Source organism: Equus quagga, chromosome 5, assembly GCF_021613505.1.
Source record: "Equus quagga isolate Etosha38 chromosome 5, UCLA_HA_Equagga_1.0, whole genome shotgun sequence".
Lineage (NCBI taxonomy): Eukaryota > Metazoa > Chordata > Mammalia > Perissodactyla > Equidae > Equus > Equus quagga.
Window position 1 is genome coordinate 94,196,094 of NC_060271.1, and position 17,779 is coordinate 94,213,872.

The 17,779-nt window shown below is 34.9% G+C and overlaps 1 protein-coding gene across 2 annotated transcripts in view; it reads right to left on the reverse strand.

The window, feature by feature from the left end:
- The window catches only part of ACYP2 (acylphosphatase 2), a 152,588-nt gene that overhangs the window by 121,985 nt on the left and 12,824 nt on the right, over nucleotides 1-17,779 (reverse strand). For both annotated transcript variants that reach the window (XR_006888472.1, XM_046660301.1), the window contains exon 3: nucleotides 15,571-15,680. Coding sequence is in view for 1 of the 2 variants with exons in the window: in XM_046660301.1 (XP_046516257.1) it covers nucleotides 15,571-15,680 (110 nt within the window). In the remaining variant the exon portion in view is untranslated. The remainder of the gene's footprint in view (nucleotides 1-15,570; nucleotides 15,681-17,779) is intronic.

Genomic DNA, 17,779 nt, shown 5'->3' on the forward strand with positions numbered 1-17,779 from the left:
AAAGGGGCAGAAACACGAGGATCTCCCACAGCCCCCATCCCATCCCTTCCTTTCTGCGTTGACTCCACTGATCCTAGGACTGCGTTGTGCAACAAAACAGTCCTCTTAGAAGCTGTTACGATTCTTTAGATCCAAAATCCAATAAAACAACCGTTTCTCACTGCCTATCAACTCCTCCCAGCTCATTTCTTTTCTTGTCCAAACTAGATTCCAGGATCCATCATTCTATTCACACCCTTGTGAATACCCTCTAGTCCCTGCTCTCTCACTTCTCAGTGTAGCTGGCAACAAGCAGCCCTGGATGAACCCTCCTTCAACTCTTCTCTGCATCTGTATCCAGAGAACTAAATATTACTGGAGAAAAGCACCTAAACCAACTGACTGGCTAAATGTTAAATTTATCATTGCAGATTGTAAACTGGCAATTTTACTCTTATTGTCATCTTATATGCAGCTAAATTACTTTAAAGAAGCAATGTGTAAAACTGACAGCTGACTTCATAACACAACAACAGGAGCCAGAACATTGCAATGGCATCCACAGGCTGCTGGAAGAACATAACTGCCATGTTAGAATTCTACACACAGCAAAGATATTTTTCAAGAATAAAGGTAAAATAAAAATACATAGAGATAAACAAAAACTGAAGTAAATCACCAGCAGGCCCAAATTAAAGAAGACACTAAAGAACATTCGTCTGGCAGAATAGAAATATTCCGATACAGAAGCCCAGAGAATTGGAAAGCGGGGGGAAGCAACAAAAATGGTAAATATATGGAAAAAAAAACCCCAAATTTGACTTAAAAAAATAATATGTCTTGTGAGGTTTAAAATAGATAAATAAAATACACAATAGCATCTAAATAAATAGGGAGATGAAGAGACATGAAGGGTGCTATAGATCTTGCATTGTTAGAAAAGAGAGTAAAGCCATAAATTAATAAGAAACTTACAGTTATGATTGTATGTTGCATCTCTAGGGAAAACACTAGTAAAAGAAATAAAAGAAGATACAACTTCTAAACTAATAGAGGGGAAAGTGTAATAATAAAAAATAGTCAATCCAAATGAAGGCTAGAAAGGAGAATAAAAGTAACATGGAACTAATAAGTGGAAAGAACATAGCAAAATGTAAAATTCATTCCAAATATATCAGTAATTCCATTAAGCTCAAATGGACTAAATAATCTAATTTAAAAACAAAGCTTATATGGTTGCATAAAGAAACAAAACTCAACTATATGCTGTTTACAAGGGACACATATAAAACACGATGAGAAAGAAACATTGAAAATAAAAGATATTCTATGAAAACACATACAGAAATAAAACTTGTATGACCTATTAATATCAGACAAAGTAAGTTTAAGGCAAAAAGCATTATTAAAGATAGAGAGGGACACTTCATAATGATAAAAGGCTTAAGTCACCAGGAGACTACAATAGGTCTAAATTTGCATGCACCAGATAACATGGACTCAAAATATATAAAGCAAAAATTGACAAATCTGCCAGAAGAAAGAAGCAAGTCCACAATGATAATTGGACAAGCAGTCAAAATAAATCAATAAAGGTTTTGAACAATACGGTTCAGCAAATTTGATCTAATGGACATACAAAACACTATATCCAATGATTACAGGACATACATTCTTTGCAACGCATAGACGACTTTTATAAAAATGATTGTATACTGGGCCACAAAAACAGTCTTGACAAACTTCAAAAGACTGAAATCATATATAGAATATTCTCTGACTATAGGGCAAAATCAATAACAAAAGAATACCTAGAGAATCTGGATATACTTAGAAACTAATAAATATATTGCTAAATAATTCATGGATCAAAGAGAAAATTACCCTAAAATTACCCTAATGGTATATAAAAACAGCTAAAACAGTGCATAGAGATAAAATTATAGACTTTTCAAATATATATTAGAAAAAAGAAAAGCATAAAAATCAATGTACTAAGCATCCCTCTCAAGAAGTTATAATAAGAGCAGCAAACTAAATACAAAGAAAACAGAAGAAAATAATTGCAGCAAAATTGTAACAGCAAAATTAATGAAATAAGAAATAATCATATATAGAAAGAATCAACAAAGGCAGAAGTTAGTTCTTTGAGAAGACTAATAATATCAATCAAAGCTTAGAGAGAAAAAGAGTAAAAAACAGTACAGACAACTGATGGAATTAAAGGGGAAAAAATGCTATATATACTACAATATTAAAAAGATAATAATGTTTTATGCCAATAAATTGAAAATTTTTAAAAACATGAACGAATTTTTTAAAATACAACTTACAAAAATTGACAAAAGGAGAAGAAAATTTGAATAGTCCTAAAACTATAAAAAGGCATTGAATCTGTAATTAAAAACATTTTCACAAAGAAAACTCTCAGCCCAGAAGGAATAGCTGATGAATTCTACTATTTAAAGAATAACACCAATAGTATATAAATTTGAGACCTGCACAACTTTGACATTATAAGAAAGGAAGATTACAGACCACTCTCTCACGTGAATATAAGTGCAAAAATATTAAACAAACCAGGAGCAACAATATCTAGCAATATATAAAAAGAAAAATCAACTATAACTAACGAGTTTATTGTAATGTTATCATTACAATATCGATCAATATAATTTGTCTCAATAACAGAATAAAGGAGGAAAATCATATCATCATCTCAATAGACATAGAAAAAGTATTTGATAGGATTCAGCACCAATTAATGATTTTAAAAATAGAAGGGAATTTTAATCTGATAAATAGTATCTACAAAAAAACTTATAATCAAGTATACTATTTAATAGTAAAATGTTGAAAGTTTGAGATCAGTAACAAGACATGGATGCCTATTATCACTGCTACTTTTATTCAGTATTGTACTTGAAGTCCTAACCAGTATAATGAGGCAAGAAAAAGAAATAAGAAGGTAAAGAATAAGAAAAAACTAAAACTTTCATTATTCTTGGATGATATATAGAATCATGTACACAGAAAATTCAAAAGAATCTATATGCAAATTATTAGAGTCAACAAATAAGTTTAGCAAAGTCACTGGATATAAGGCAATTTACAAAACTGAATTGAATTGTATTTCTACATATTAGCAATAAACAGAAAAAAATGCTTAAAAAGCACTTATAACAGCATCAAAACTTCAAATACCTGGGGAAAAATATCCAAGACCTTTATGCAGAAAATTATAATATATTATTGAGAGAATTAGAGAAGAACAAAATACATGAGAGATTTATCACATTTGAGACATAAATTCTCCCTAAATTTATCTATACACTCAATGCAATTCCAGTCAAAATTCAACAGGTTGTTTTGTGAAACTTGACAACTTGATCTAAAACTTAAATGGTAATGCAAAGGTATAACCAACACAATCTTGATGAAGAGTAAGTTGGAACAACTTGTCTACCACATGCCAGGCCTTATGGAGGAGAAAGAAAGGAGTAGCAGCATAGAAAGTGAATTTAAAAGCATTAAATTAAAATGTATGAAGACAGACTACGTAATAAAAAAAGGCACTGTTTATGAAGACGACACATCATAAACCTGTATGCATCAAACAACACAACAGCAAGAAATGTAAAGAAAAATTAAATTGCAAGGATAACTTGATAAAAATATACAGAAAGGCTTTAATGCACCTCTTTCACAATTAAGTGGATTCAGTTGTCAAAAAATAGTGGAATTGAATAATATAATCAACACATTCAAACATGTATACATGAAATCTCATATGCCTCAGAAAGAGAATATACCTTCTTTTCAGCTCTCTTTTACAGTCAACATTGTTGGGTATCCCCCCAACAGCCATTCTCCCCTCTCTTCTTTCTTGATGCCAAATGCCATCTGCTAAGAGGAAATCTAAAAATGCCAGAACCCCCAAATATCACTTGAAGCCAGAGCACAGGCCTGAGACTGAGTTCTGCCCAGCAGAACCTGTAGAAAATCTGCTGGGGTCTTTTAAGAATTTCCTCTCTGAGAAGAAAGAGTCGTGTGATGAAAAAGCCTCGCCTTCTTCCTGCCTTTGAACCAATTCTGTGAGGCTATGCAGGACTTGCAGGTGAGCAGAAGGGAAAAAAGCCAAGATGGTTCCAGAGAAACTGACCCCAGAACCCTAACATAAGGAGCCACCGAACCAACCTGGAACCACCTGCCTCAATCTTTTTGGAAAGTGAGAAAAATCAGTCCTTTCATTAAGCCACTTTTAATCGGATATTCTGTTACTCACAGCCTACGGCATCCTAATTAATCTATCCAAATAAATCATGTCACCAGAAGGACCTAACAAATTTTTAAAAGTAGAGATCTTCTAGGCCCCATTCTCAGATCATAATCAAATAAAAATAGAAATAAATAATGAAAGGTGACCAAAAATATCATAAGCACTGGAAATTTAAAAAATACATATCCAGAATACCACTGGTTATTAGCTCAAAGAGGAAATAAAAAATGAAATTACAAACTATCCAGAAAAGCAATGAAAAGAACACTTTTACCAAACCTTTGGAACAAAGCAAAAGCTATATTCAGGGGAAATGTCTAATCATTAACTTAAAAAGACTTAAAACTAAAGGCAACTACATGTTGAACACTTAAAGAAAGAGCAACAAGAAAATAAAGAGGGAATTAATAAAGATGAAAGCTGAAATTAATGAAACGAAAAAGCAAAAAATAGTAGAAATGATCGATAAATCCAAAAGCTGTTTTTTAAAATATATCAATAAAATAAATAAATTCCTTCTGAACCTGATTACGGAAGAAGGAGGAGAGAATAAAATTATACAAGATTAGGAATTTTCAAAGGAGATATAAACACAGATACAAAGAGAGTTTTTAAATTATAAAATCGACATCAACAAATTTGAAACCCTAGAACAATTGGATAATTTCCTAGCAAAATATAAATGAATCTGGGAACAAGTAGCAAACTCAAATACACCAATTACAATAGACCAGATGGCAAAGGTGGTTAAAGGCCAACCATTGAGAAGGGACCAGGACCAAGTGATTTCATAACTTGTTTCAGGCAAACCTAAGAACAGTAGTTCCAATATTATTTAAATTATTCCAGAATGAAGGAAAGGATGGAAAACTTCCTAATACATTTTATGAAGCCAGCAACACCTTAACATCAAAACCTGATATAGTACCAAAAAAAGGGAAACCATAATCTTACTTATGTATATAGATGCAAAAACTCTATATAAAATATTGGTAGCAATATTAAGCAATGATTCAAAACAATAATACACTATGACCAATCAGAGCTTAAATCAAGGAATGCAAGAGTGAAATTCAATGTGATGAGGTATATTTACCAAAAATCAACAGCAAACATCATTCTACTTGGTGAAACAATAAAACTATTTCAAATAAAACCAGAAACCAGACAGGGATGTCCACTATTGCTACTATCATTCAACATTGGTTTGATGCATCTAGCAAATGACATAAACACTGAAAAAATGATACACTATTTTTGCTGATTACATAATTGTATATTTAGAAACTCCAATGACTATTTACAAAAAAAAAAAAAAAACCTAGTAGATCTAATGAGAATATTTGATAAGATAACTCTATGATATAAAATAAATATATAAAAGTTATTAGGTTTTCCCTATTCTAGCATTAGTACCCAGAAACGGAAATAAGAAAAATATTCCATACACAACAGTGAAAAAGGCAATAAAATATTGTTATGGACTGAATATGCCCCAGTCAAAATTCACATGTTGATGTCTAACCCCCAATGTCTTGGTATTTAGCGTTGGGGCCTCTGGGAGATAATTAGGTCATGAAGGTGAAACTCTCATGAATGGGATTAGTGTCCTTATAAGCTGAGGCCAGAATTCTAGCTAGCTCTTTCCACCACGTGAGGATACAGTGAGAAGTCAGTAGTCTGCAACCCAGAAGAGGGCTGTCACCAGAACCCGGGCTTGCCGGCACTCTGATCTGGGACTTCCAGCCTCTTGCACTTTAAGAAATAAATTTCTGCTGTTTATAAGCCACCAGTCTGTGGTACTTTGTTAGAGCAGCTCAAACTGATGAAGACAAATACTTAGGAATAAACTTAGCAAGAAAAGCATATAACCTATATGATGATAATCATAAAATCATATTGAAGGATAAATTTTAAAATCTGAGCAAATGAAAAGATATCCCTATTCTTAGATGACAAGACTTAACATCAATTCTCTTGAAAATATAAAAATGTACCATTAAAAAGCAAGTAAAACAATGGGTTCCTAGAAGAGAAAAAGGACATTAGGCAAAAACTGAGAAAACCTGAATAAAATATAGACTTTAATGTATTAATATTGATTCATTAATTATAACGTATGTACTATCTTCAGAACTTTTCTGTAAATCTAAAACTGTTCTAAAAAATAAAGTTTATTTTAGATGGCATATCTGTAAGATAATCAGAGAAATTTTTTTTAGAAAACAAATATAATTCCAATTAAATGGATAAAAGTATCTCAAAGTTTAGAGAGAAAATAAAAGCCCAAGAAAGCAAATGAATGAATGAAGAAGAATGGTGAAAGGAAATATACTATAAAGCCACTGTAATTAAATCAATATGGAGCATTGTATAGGAATCCAGAAATAAAATCCAGTTTATATGAGATTTTAGTACATGACAAAAAATGTATTTCAATTCAAGGGAAAAGAGTGATTATTTAATAAATGGTTACGGCACAACTGGCTATCCATCTGGTAGAAAATAGTCCCCAATCTCATATTATAAATAAAAAACAAATTCCAGATGGAGTAAATGCTTAATGTAATAAATAAAGCATCAAACATTAGAAGGAAACCAAGGAAACAACACAATCTGTTTCTTAACCAGAAAGAAAAGATAACCATAGTTGAGTTTATAAAAATTAAAAACAATTTTTGTTTAAAAAGCTATCATAAACAAAACTAACAAGCAAATGAGAGATTTGGGAAAATACTTGCAAAAGAGATAACAGATAATGAGTTAGTAATCATCACCAATATACAAAGAGCTCTTAAAAACTGGCTAGAGACAGGAATTCAATGCAAAATGGGTAAAGGATGTGAAAGGGGAGTTCACAAGAAAACACTACATGGTCCTGAGCATGAAAAAGCTCAAAGTAACTAGTAATTAGAGAAATGCAAATTATAGTAAAAAATAATGTCACTCTACACCCAATCAGATAAAAGAAAAATTAGAGAGCAATAAAACCAATTGCACACAGGATGAAGAGAAAAAAATGTAAATAGTTAACAGCTGTTTTGAAAAGTGGTCTGACAAATATTTTTAAATTAAAAATACACAGACACTCCAACCAACAAATCACACTCTTGGGACTCTCCCCCATAAAAATAAAATCCCCATGAAATGTTTATTATAGCATTGCTCTCATTGAAAAAGTAAATGAGAAACAAAATGAGTTCCCACCAATAAGGTAATAAATAATGGGACATTTATACTGTAGGATATGAAGCAGCTATTCAAAAGAATGGATTAGAGCTATAACATCTGACTTGGAGGGATTTTGAATTGAATGGCAACAGTGAGATGCAGAGAAGTGCATACACCATGATCCCATATTTGAAAAGCAAACACTGATCACCACCCAAAAATACATGTGGACCCCAGTGTGTGTATATGAGAAGTTGAACATGGAGACAAACACAGAAGGAAACACACAGGTTGCTGACATAGATTACTGGTGGTGTGCGGGGGAGGAGAGGTGTGCAGTAGCTGGAAAGAAAAAATGGGCAGAACATATAATATGATTACAGTGATGTTGAGGAAATTAATCAAAAACCTGCTACAAAATGGATTACAATACAGCATGATTGGCATGAGCATCCATCCTCCACATAGTCCCCATTCTCAAACTACCTCATAGACATTCAGCATTCTCTCATCCATTGAACTATTAGTTGTGTACCGCATAAGACTCACAACCTTGTCTTTTGTGCATTCTGTGACAATCCTACTGAAAAATACTGTTTTCCAATAACTGTTACCCCACATTTTATGAAATTACATTTTTAGACCTTACTTTTCAAGTGAGATGTGGTTTTACACACAAATAAAAGTATGTACCTATACATAAAGAAATTAGAAAAAATAAGAAGTTGGTAGTTATATATTTACGGATGTTGAATGTCCATGAAATGAAAAAGCTAGTTACAGAAAAATATGCATAAAGTATACTATTTCAGTAAAAACAAGCAAAATTCTAATTATTAATGTATGCTTGAATATTTTTAAGTGAAAGACAAAGCTCTGGAAAGTAGTCATGAGGCCACTGGCACAGGTTACGTAAAGGGGAGGGAAGCTGAGGGGAAGGTGCAGATTACTAGCCTTGTTCTTATGCCTCCCTGCATTTTGTTCCTTCACTTAGTACAATAAGCAAAAAAGTATTGCCTTTTAAATCTGAAAACATTAAGTAATGAAAACAAAGATAAACTACAAACCATAAAATAAAATAAATTGGGTATAATTAATACTACCTACCTCATAGGATCTGTTATGAAGATTAAATGAAATAATCTGTGTAAAGTGTTTAGCACACTGCCTAACATGTTGCAAATGCTCAATAAATGTTAGTGATATTTTATTAAAAAAAAAAAGATGGTAGAGCGACATCAGCATCATGGCCGAGTGAGATCTCTGGTGATCTCTTCCATCCAACATACAATGAAAAAGACATTGATACTCCAACAGAGGACATCCACACAACACAAAAGACATCTGAGAGACCCATGCAGCCATACGTCGGACAGTGGAGAAGCTGGAGCCCCCCTCGGAGGAAATGGAATGAGGTTAATAGAAAACTTCACTCCCTCCCCAAAAGACTGCCATCCAGGACTGTGCATGGCTTCAGAGAGGGAAGGAAGGGAGGAGGGGATGCTCATTCGCAGGACCATCAAAGATCCCAGAGGTCCCTCCCAGCCTAGTGGAAAGCCCATACTGAGGTGAAAGCTAATGCAGGGGTGACCTCATCAAGCCAAACCCCAGGAGAGCAGATAGCAACAGCAGAGTGATAAAACCCCTGAGAGCACACAGAAAAAGAGCCCCTCCCTCCCACCTGCCCAGAACCAGCTCCAGTGCCTAAGATCCTAGCTAATTGCAGATGGCTCAGAATACGTGGCTCTTGACCCCCATCCAGTGGCAATAGGTGGTAACTGCAACCAAATAATACCAGGATGCAAAAGAACCAAGGCAGACCATCTAGCAGTATCAAAAATTGTGTTGGGGTTGGCCCCGTGGCCGAGTGGTTAAGCTCGCACGCTCCGCTGCAGGTGGCCCAGTGTTTCGTTGGTTTGAATCCTGGGCGCGGACATGGCACTGCTCATCAAACCACGCTGAGGCAGCGTCCCACATGCCACAACTAGAAGGACCCACAACGAAGAATATACAACTATGTACCAGGGGGCTTTGGGGAGAAAGAGGAAAAAATAAATTCTTAAAAAAAAAAAAATTAAAAAAAAAATTGTGTTAAATCCTCAGACCAGAGAGAAAATGACAAGTATCCAGAAATCAGTCCTGAAGACACAGAAATATATAATCGAAATGACAGAGAATTCAAAATAGCTATTATCAAAAAACTCAATGAGTTAAAAGAGAATGTAGAGAAACAATTCAACAAGTTCAGAAGCTACTTCACAAAAGAGATTGAAACTATAAAGAAGAGTCAATCAGAAATAATGGAGATGAAAGACACAATCAATGGGACAAAACACAATATGGATTCCCTGAATGCTCGATCGGACACCATAGAGGAGCAAAACCAGCATAATGGAGGATAGACATATTGAAAAATTCCAGATAGAGGAGGAGAGAAAACTAAGACTAAAAACAAATGAAGAAAGTCTCCAAGAAATATCTGACTCAATTAGGAAATGCAACATAACAATTACAGGTATTCAAGGGGAGGAGAGAAGGAGAATGGAGCAGAAAGCTTGTTCAAAGAAATAATGGCAGAGAACGTCCTAAACCTGGGGAAGGAGATGGAAATCCATGTGGAAAGGCTATCAGATCTCCTAAATGTGTCAATGTAAAAAGACATACAGCAAGGCATATAGTAGTGAAACTGGCAAAAGTAAATGAGAAATGAAAAATACTAAGGGCAGCAAGGCAGAAGAAAATAACCTACAAAGGAACTACTATCAGGTTTTCAGTGGATTTCTCTGCAGAAACCTTACAGGCTAGGAGAGAACTGAAATGACATATTTAAATCTTTGAAGGACAAAAACTTCCAGCGAAAATACTCTATCCAGTGAAAATATCCTTCAGATATGATGGAGAAATAAAAACTTTCCCAGACAAACAAAAGCTAAGGGAGTTCATAGCCACAAGACCCCCACACACACACTTACAAGAAATTCTCAAGAAGACCCTCCTACCTGAAAAATAAAAGGGGGGGAGAAAGGGGTTACAAACCATGGAATAAGGAGATAAATAGGTAGACAAAAGCAGAAAATTGTAGCTATACATCAGAACAGATTAGCAAATACTCAAGTATAACATTAAAGATACAGGGAAGGAAAACACCAAAAAGAAAGGTAATCTTGTCATTTTAACCACAAACTCACAACACAAGATGGAATAAGACTTGAGAAAAACAACTTAGGAGAGGAAGAGGAAAGGGACTGAATCGGTTTAGTCTAAGGAAGTAAGAGGCCATCAGAAAATGGACTACCTTATCTACAAGATTTTGAATACAAACCTCATGGTAACCACTAAACAAAAAAGCAGAACAGAGACACAAATAATACATAAGGAGAAAACAAAGAAACACAACATAAAAAACTACACAACTCAATTGGTAGACCGAAACACATGGGATGAGAAACAAAGGCAATGCAGGAGAACTGGAAAATGAGTGATAAAATGGCTGCATTAAGCCCTCATATATCAATAATCACCCTAAATGTAAATGGATTGAATTCTCCAATAAAAAAACATAGAGTGGCGAGATGGATTAAAGAACAAGACCCAACAATATGCTGCCTCCAGGAAACACACCTCAGCTCCAATGACAAACACAGGCTCAGAGTGAAGGGATGGAAGACGATACTCCAAGCTAATGGCAAACAAAAGAAAGCAGATGTCGCAATACTTATCTCAGACAAAGTAGACTTTAAGACAAGACAGGTAAAGAGAGACAAAGAGGGGCAGTATATAATGATCAAAGGGACACTCCACCAAGATGACATAACACATAAATATCTATGCACCCAACACAGGAGCACCAAAATACTAGCAACTATTAACAAACCTAAAAGGAGATATTAATAACAACACAATAATAGTAGGGGACCTCAACACTCCACTCATATCAATGGATAGATCCTCTAGAAAGAAAATCAACAAGGAAACAGTGGAATTAAGGAAAAACTAGATCAGTTGGACTTAATAGACATATATAGAACGCTCCATCCAAAAACAGCAGAATGCACATTCTTCTCAAGTGTGCATGGAACGTTCTCAAAGATAGACCATATGCTGGGAAACAAGGCAAGCCTCAACAAATTCAAGAAGATTGAAATAATAACAAGCATCTTTTCCAATCACAATGCTATGAAGCTAAAAGTTAATTAAAAGAAAAAAGCTGAGAAAGGGACAAAGATGTGGAGACTAAGCAACAGGTTATTGAACAACCAATGGATCACTGAAGAAATTAAAGGAAAAATAAAAAAAATCTAGAGACAAATGAAAATGAAAACATACCATATCAACTCATACAAGATGCAGCAAAAGCAGTACTAAGAGGGAAACTCATCGCAATACAGGCTCACCTTAGCAAACAAGAAAAATGCCAAATAAGCTAACCTAACTGAATTTGAAAAAGAAGAATAAACAAAGCCCAAAGTCAGCAGAAGGAGAGAAATAATAAAAATCAGTGCAGAAATAAATGCAACTGAAACAAAAAATGCCCCAGAAAGGATCAATGAAACAAAGAGCTGTTCTTTGGGAAGATAAGTAAAATTGACAAACCCCTAGTCAGACCTACAAAGAAAAAGAGAGAGAAAGCTCAGATAAATAAAATTAGAAATGAAAGAAAAAAAATAACAATGGATACCACAGAAATACAAAAGATTATAAGAGAATACTACAAAAAGCTGTATGCCAACAAAATGGATAATGTAGAAGAAATGGATAAATTCTTAGACTCTCACAACCTCCTAAAGCTGAATCAAGAAGAAATAGATAATCTGAGTAGGCCAATCCAAGTAAGAAGATTGAAACAGTAATCAAAAACATCCCAAAAAATAAAAGCCCAGGACCAGACGCCTTCCCCGGAGAATTCCACCAAACTTTCAAAGAGGATTTAATACCTATCCTTTTCAAGCTATTCCAAAAAATTAGGGAAGATGGAAGGCTTCCTAACAAATTCTACGAGACCAACATCACTCTGATACCAAAGCCTGACAAGGACAACACAAAAAAGGAAAACTACAGGCCAGTATCGCTGATGAACATAGATGCAAAAATCCTCAACAATATATTGGCAACCTGAATACAGCAATACATCAAAAAGATCATACATCATGATCAAATGGGATTTATACCAGGGACACAGGGATGGTTCAACATCCACAAATCAATCAATGTGATACTGCACATTAACAAAATGAAGAATAAAAACTGCATGATCATCTCAATAGATGCAGAAAAAGCATTTGACAGGACCCAACATCCATTTATGATAAAAACTCTTAATAAAATGGGGATAGAAGGTAATTACTTCAACATAATAAAGGTCATATATGACAAACCCATAGCCAACATCATACTCAATGGGGAAAAAACTGAATGCCATCCCTCTGAGAAAAGGAACAAGACAAGCATGCCCACTATCACCACTCTTATTCAACATAGTACTGGAGGTTGTTTTTTTTAACTTTTTATTAAGATTATGATAGTTTACAATCTTGCGAAATTTCAGTTGTACATTATTGTTAGTCATGTTGTAGGTGAGTACTGGAGGTTTTGGCTGGAGCAATTAGGCAAGAGAAAGGAATAAAAGGAATCCAAATAGGGAGTGAAGAAGTGAAACTCTTGCCATTTGCAGACAACATGATCTTATATATAGAAAACCCTGAAGAGTCCATCAGAAAACTATTAGAAATAATCAACAACTACACTAGAGTTGCAGGGTACAAAATCAACTAACAAAAATCACATGCATTTCTATACTCTAATAACGAACTTACAGAAAGAGAACTAAAGAATACAATTCCATTTACAATCCCAACAAAAAGAATAAAATATCTACGAATAAATTTGACCAAGGAGGTGAAGGACTTATACAATGAAAACTATAAGACATTATTGAAGGAAATAGATGACGACATAAAGAGATGGAAAGAGATTCCATGCACATGGATTAGAAGAATAAACATAGTTAAAATGTCCATACTACTGAAAGCTATCTCCAGATTCAATGCAATCCCAATCAGAATCCCATTGACATTCTTCACGGAAATAGAACAAAGAATCCTAAAATTCATATGGGGCAACCAAAGACCCTGAATTGCTAAAGCAATCCTGAGAAAAAAGAACAAAGTGGGAGGCATCACAATCCCTGACTTCAAAATGTACTACAAAGCCATTATCAAAACAGCATGGTACTGGTACAAAAACGGGCACGCTGATCAATGGAGCAGAACTGAAAGCCGAGAAATAAAACCGCACATCTACGGACAGCTTATCTTTGACAAAGGTGCCAAGAACATAGAATGAAGAAAAAATAGTCTCTTCAATAAATGGTGTTGGGAAAAACGGACCGCAAAAAGAATGAAAGCAGATCATTGTCTCACACCACCACAAAAATAAACTCAAAATGGATCAAAGACTTGAAGATAAGTCCTGAAATCATAAAACTCCTGGAAGATAATATAGGTGTACAGTCTTTGACATCGAACTTAAAAGGATCTTTTCAAATACCACGTCTTCTCAGACAAGGGAAACAAATGAAAAATAAACAAGTGGGACTTCATCAGACTAAAGAGCTTCTGCAAGGCAAAAGAAGCTAGGATCAAAACAAAAAGACAACCCACAAATTGGGAGAAAATATTTGCAAATCATATATCCAACAAGGGGTTAATCTCTGTAGTATATAAGGAACTCACACAACTGAACAACAAAAAAACAAACAGTCCAATCAAAAAATGGGCAGAGGATATGAACAGACATTTTTCCAAAGAAGATATACAGATGGCCAATAAACACATGAAAAGATGTTCAACATCGCTAATCATCAGGTAAATGCAAACCAAAACTACACTAAGATACCACTTTACACCTCTTAAAATGGCTATAATCACTAAGACTAAAACTAACAAATGTTGGAGAAGGTGCGGAGAAAAGGGAACCCTCATACCCTGCTGGTGGGAATGCAAACTGGTGCAGCCACCTTGGAAAACAGTAGAGAGATTCCTCAAAAAACTAAACATAGAAATACCATATGACCCAGCTATCCCACTACTGGGTATCGACCCAAACAATTTGAAATCAACAATCCAAAGTAACATATGCACCCCTATGTTCATCACAGCACTATTCACAATAGCTAAGACATGGAAACAATCCAAGTGCCCACTGACTGATGATTGGATAAAGAAGATGTGGTGTACATATATACAATGGAATACTACTCTGGCATAAAAAAAGAAAAAATCATCCCATTTGCAACAACACGTATGGACCTGGAGGGTATTATGCTAAGCAAAATAAGCCAGAGTGAAAAAGACAAACACCATATGATTTCACTCATATGTGGAATATAAACAAACACATGGACAAAGAAAACAGTTCAGTGGTTACCATAGGGACGGGGGTGGGGGGTGAAGGGGAGCACTTACGTGGTGAGAGACAAGAAATAATGTACAACTGAAATTTCACAATGATGTAAACTATTATGAACTCAATAATAATAATAAAAAAAAGAGAGAACAGTGGAAATTGTGAAGCTGAAAAGCCTTTGGAAATCACACTGTGCACACAGGGCACTTTTGTCTATATTACTGAATCTGCTCTCCTTTGGACTGCAAGGACTCAGATTATGGTAACCATACACCTCATTAAACACACTTTCATTGACAGTAAAAATAAAATTACAAATAGATAAATAAGATACTTAAACAATGAAAAGGAGATGGCAATCTTTTTGCCTTGAAGACTACTTTAAGAACTTTAAGAACCATCCTAAGGCACTGTGCTTCTTCACAACCACTTCAGATGAGAAACACTTGGGCCCTGGATGTTGCCCCCATATTAGTGGAGACTTCACAGAGCACATTTCACGTAGACTGGAGAGAGATGCTGTTGCTCTCTTTAGGGGCCTGCCCAAGTGGGAAATCCATTCTTAAATGTAGAAATCCTACTCTCAACTCTATTTCTTTGCTGGTCTGCCTAAAGCCTGTTAGTTTAGTTGTAATCTATAAACTCAATTTGGCTCATCAATACGATTCTTATTGTCCAGTGAAACATTAAGGTAATTTCATAAATTGCATGAGTGTGCTCTTAGTCTTATTACTTACATGGAATTGACTTTCTCTTCAGGGCCTTGCACTTGGCCTGTCACAGTGCCTTTGCTGGTATTCTTCACCCAGCCAACCACTCCTATTTTCCTAGCCTCATCTTCTGCGTACTGGTTTCAGGGGAAAACAAGAGAGACGAAGTCCAGCATCAAAAGTCTGAATTCACAACATACTTTATCCTAACACTCAAAAAATGCAAAGCTGACAATAACTTTTTTTTCCAAAATATAGTCTACACCAAAAATTGTGCAGCTGACCTATGGTTAATACCTTTATTTACAAGAACCTTCACTTCAATGCTATTTTTTGTTAAATTCCACTTTCAGTAGAGACAGCACATTATGACACAATAAACTGATAGTGGGAATTACTTCAGAAACAGTTTCCATGATGTGTTTTGGGATCCATAAGATTCAGCTGCATTGCTCCCCTGTCTGCTAACACTAAATTACATTGTTAATCTGCATTCCAAATGATGGTCACTCCAAGAATCGCAATCACTGAGGAAAGATAACCAGTTATGGTCAATATAAAGTATTCAATTAAAAGATTCTGATGTTTTCTGTTGGCTCTGGACTTGCCGCATGTTATATAATTGTCTTTGGGTAAATTTATGTCTCCTATTATTCTTAATTTTTTTTTAATTTCTTTTCCTGGTTCCAAATTCAGTTATGCTACTGACAAATGAAAAACTGGCAACATTTTAATTTTGAATTATTTCAACTATATCATACTAAAGTTCTTATGGATTCAATCTACTAGAACTTTTTAAAAACATGCTCTTCCCTGTTTGGAGTCCAGGGTGACCAAGATCTCTACCCTGCACATGCTCAACAAAAATGAAGCAACACAAACCGAGTTGGTTACAGCTAGGAGTGATGTAGAAGCTGGTTCTGAAAATAAGTCAAGCTCTCACAGGTAATAATGAAAAGGAAGATAATTTGAACTGTAGGGGATGGAACTACCTCAAAATGCGGAGACTTTACTGGTGGGAATATGTTAAAACTCTCAGAGGTTAAGAACAGAGACGTAGTGACTGCCAACTCAGATAACAGGTGAAAATAAATGCCACATTTAACTTTTAGGAAAGGTATATATACCAAAAACTAAAAGTTTAGGGGCTGGCCTGGTGGCATAGTGGTTAAGTTCAGGCACTCCACTTCAGCAGCCTGGGGTTTGCAGGTTCGGATCCGGGCGCAGACCTAGCACTACTGGTCAAGCCACGCTGTGGCGGCACCCCACATCAAATGGAGGAAGACTGGCACAGATGTTAGCCCAGGGCTAAGTTTCCTCACAAAAAAAATTTTTTTAAATAAAAATTTAAAAGGCAACAAGGAGTTTAAACTTCTAAAAATCTGGGAATCGCTTCCCTATGCAACACGAGCATTTTTCATCTTGCAATTTCTGTATTCCCTTGCCTGGAAGGATTGTTTCATTCATAACAAGTGGAAGATCTCATACTTTATATTCAATATGCCTAATTAAATGTTTAATTCAATCATCCTAAGAGAAGTACTTTTGAAATTCATAGAAAACATTAACTAAAAACTGGGAGGCTGTAAAGTTTTTAATAGGCTACCTTTTTTTCACCATACAAAGTTATTACTATATTATTGACTATATTCCCTCTGCTGTACATTACATACCTGTGACTTTATTTTATAACTGGAAGTCTGTACCTCTTAATCCCTTTCACCTATTCCGCCCACCCTCAACCCCTCCCCTCTGGTAACCAACAGTTTGTTTCCTGTACCTATGAGTCTGTTTCTGTTTTCTTTTGTTTGTTCATTTGTTTTGTTTTTTAGATTCCACATATAAGTGAAATTACATGGTATTTGTCTTTCTCTGTCTGATTTATTTCACTTAGCATATTACCCTCTAGGTCCATCCATGTTGTCACAAATGGCAAGATTTCATTCTTTTTTATGGCTGAGTAATATTCCAGAGTGTGTGTGTGCATATACATATATATATATATGTATGTGGTATATGTATATATATACCACTTCTTCTTTACCCATTCATCTATTGCCGAATACTTAGATTGCTTCCATATCTTGGCTATTATAAATAATGCAATGAACATGGGGTGCATTTATCTCTTTGAAGTAGCACTTTCATTTTCTTCAGATACTCAGAATTGGAATTGCTGGATCGTATGGTAGTTCTATTTTTAATTTTTTGAGGAGGTTCCATACTCTTTTCCATA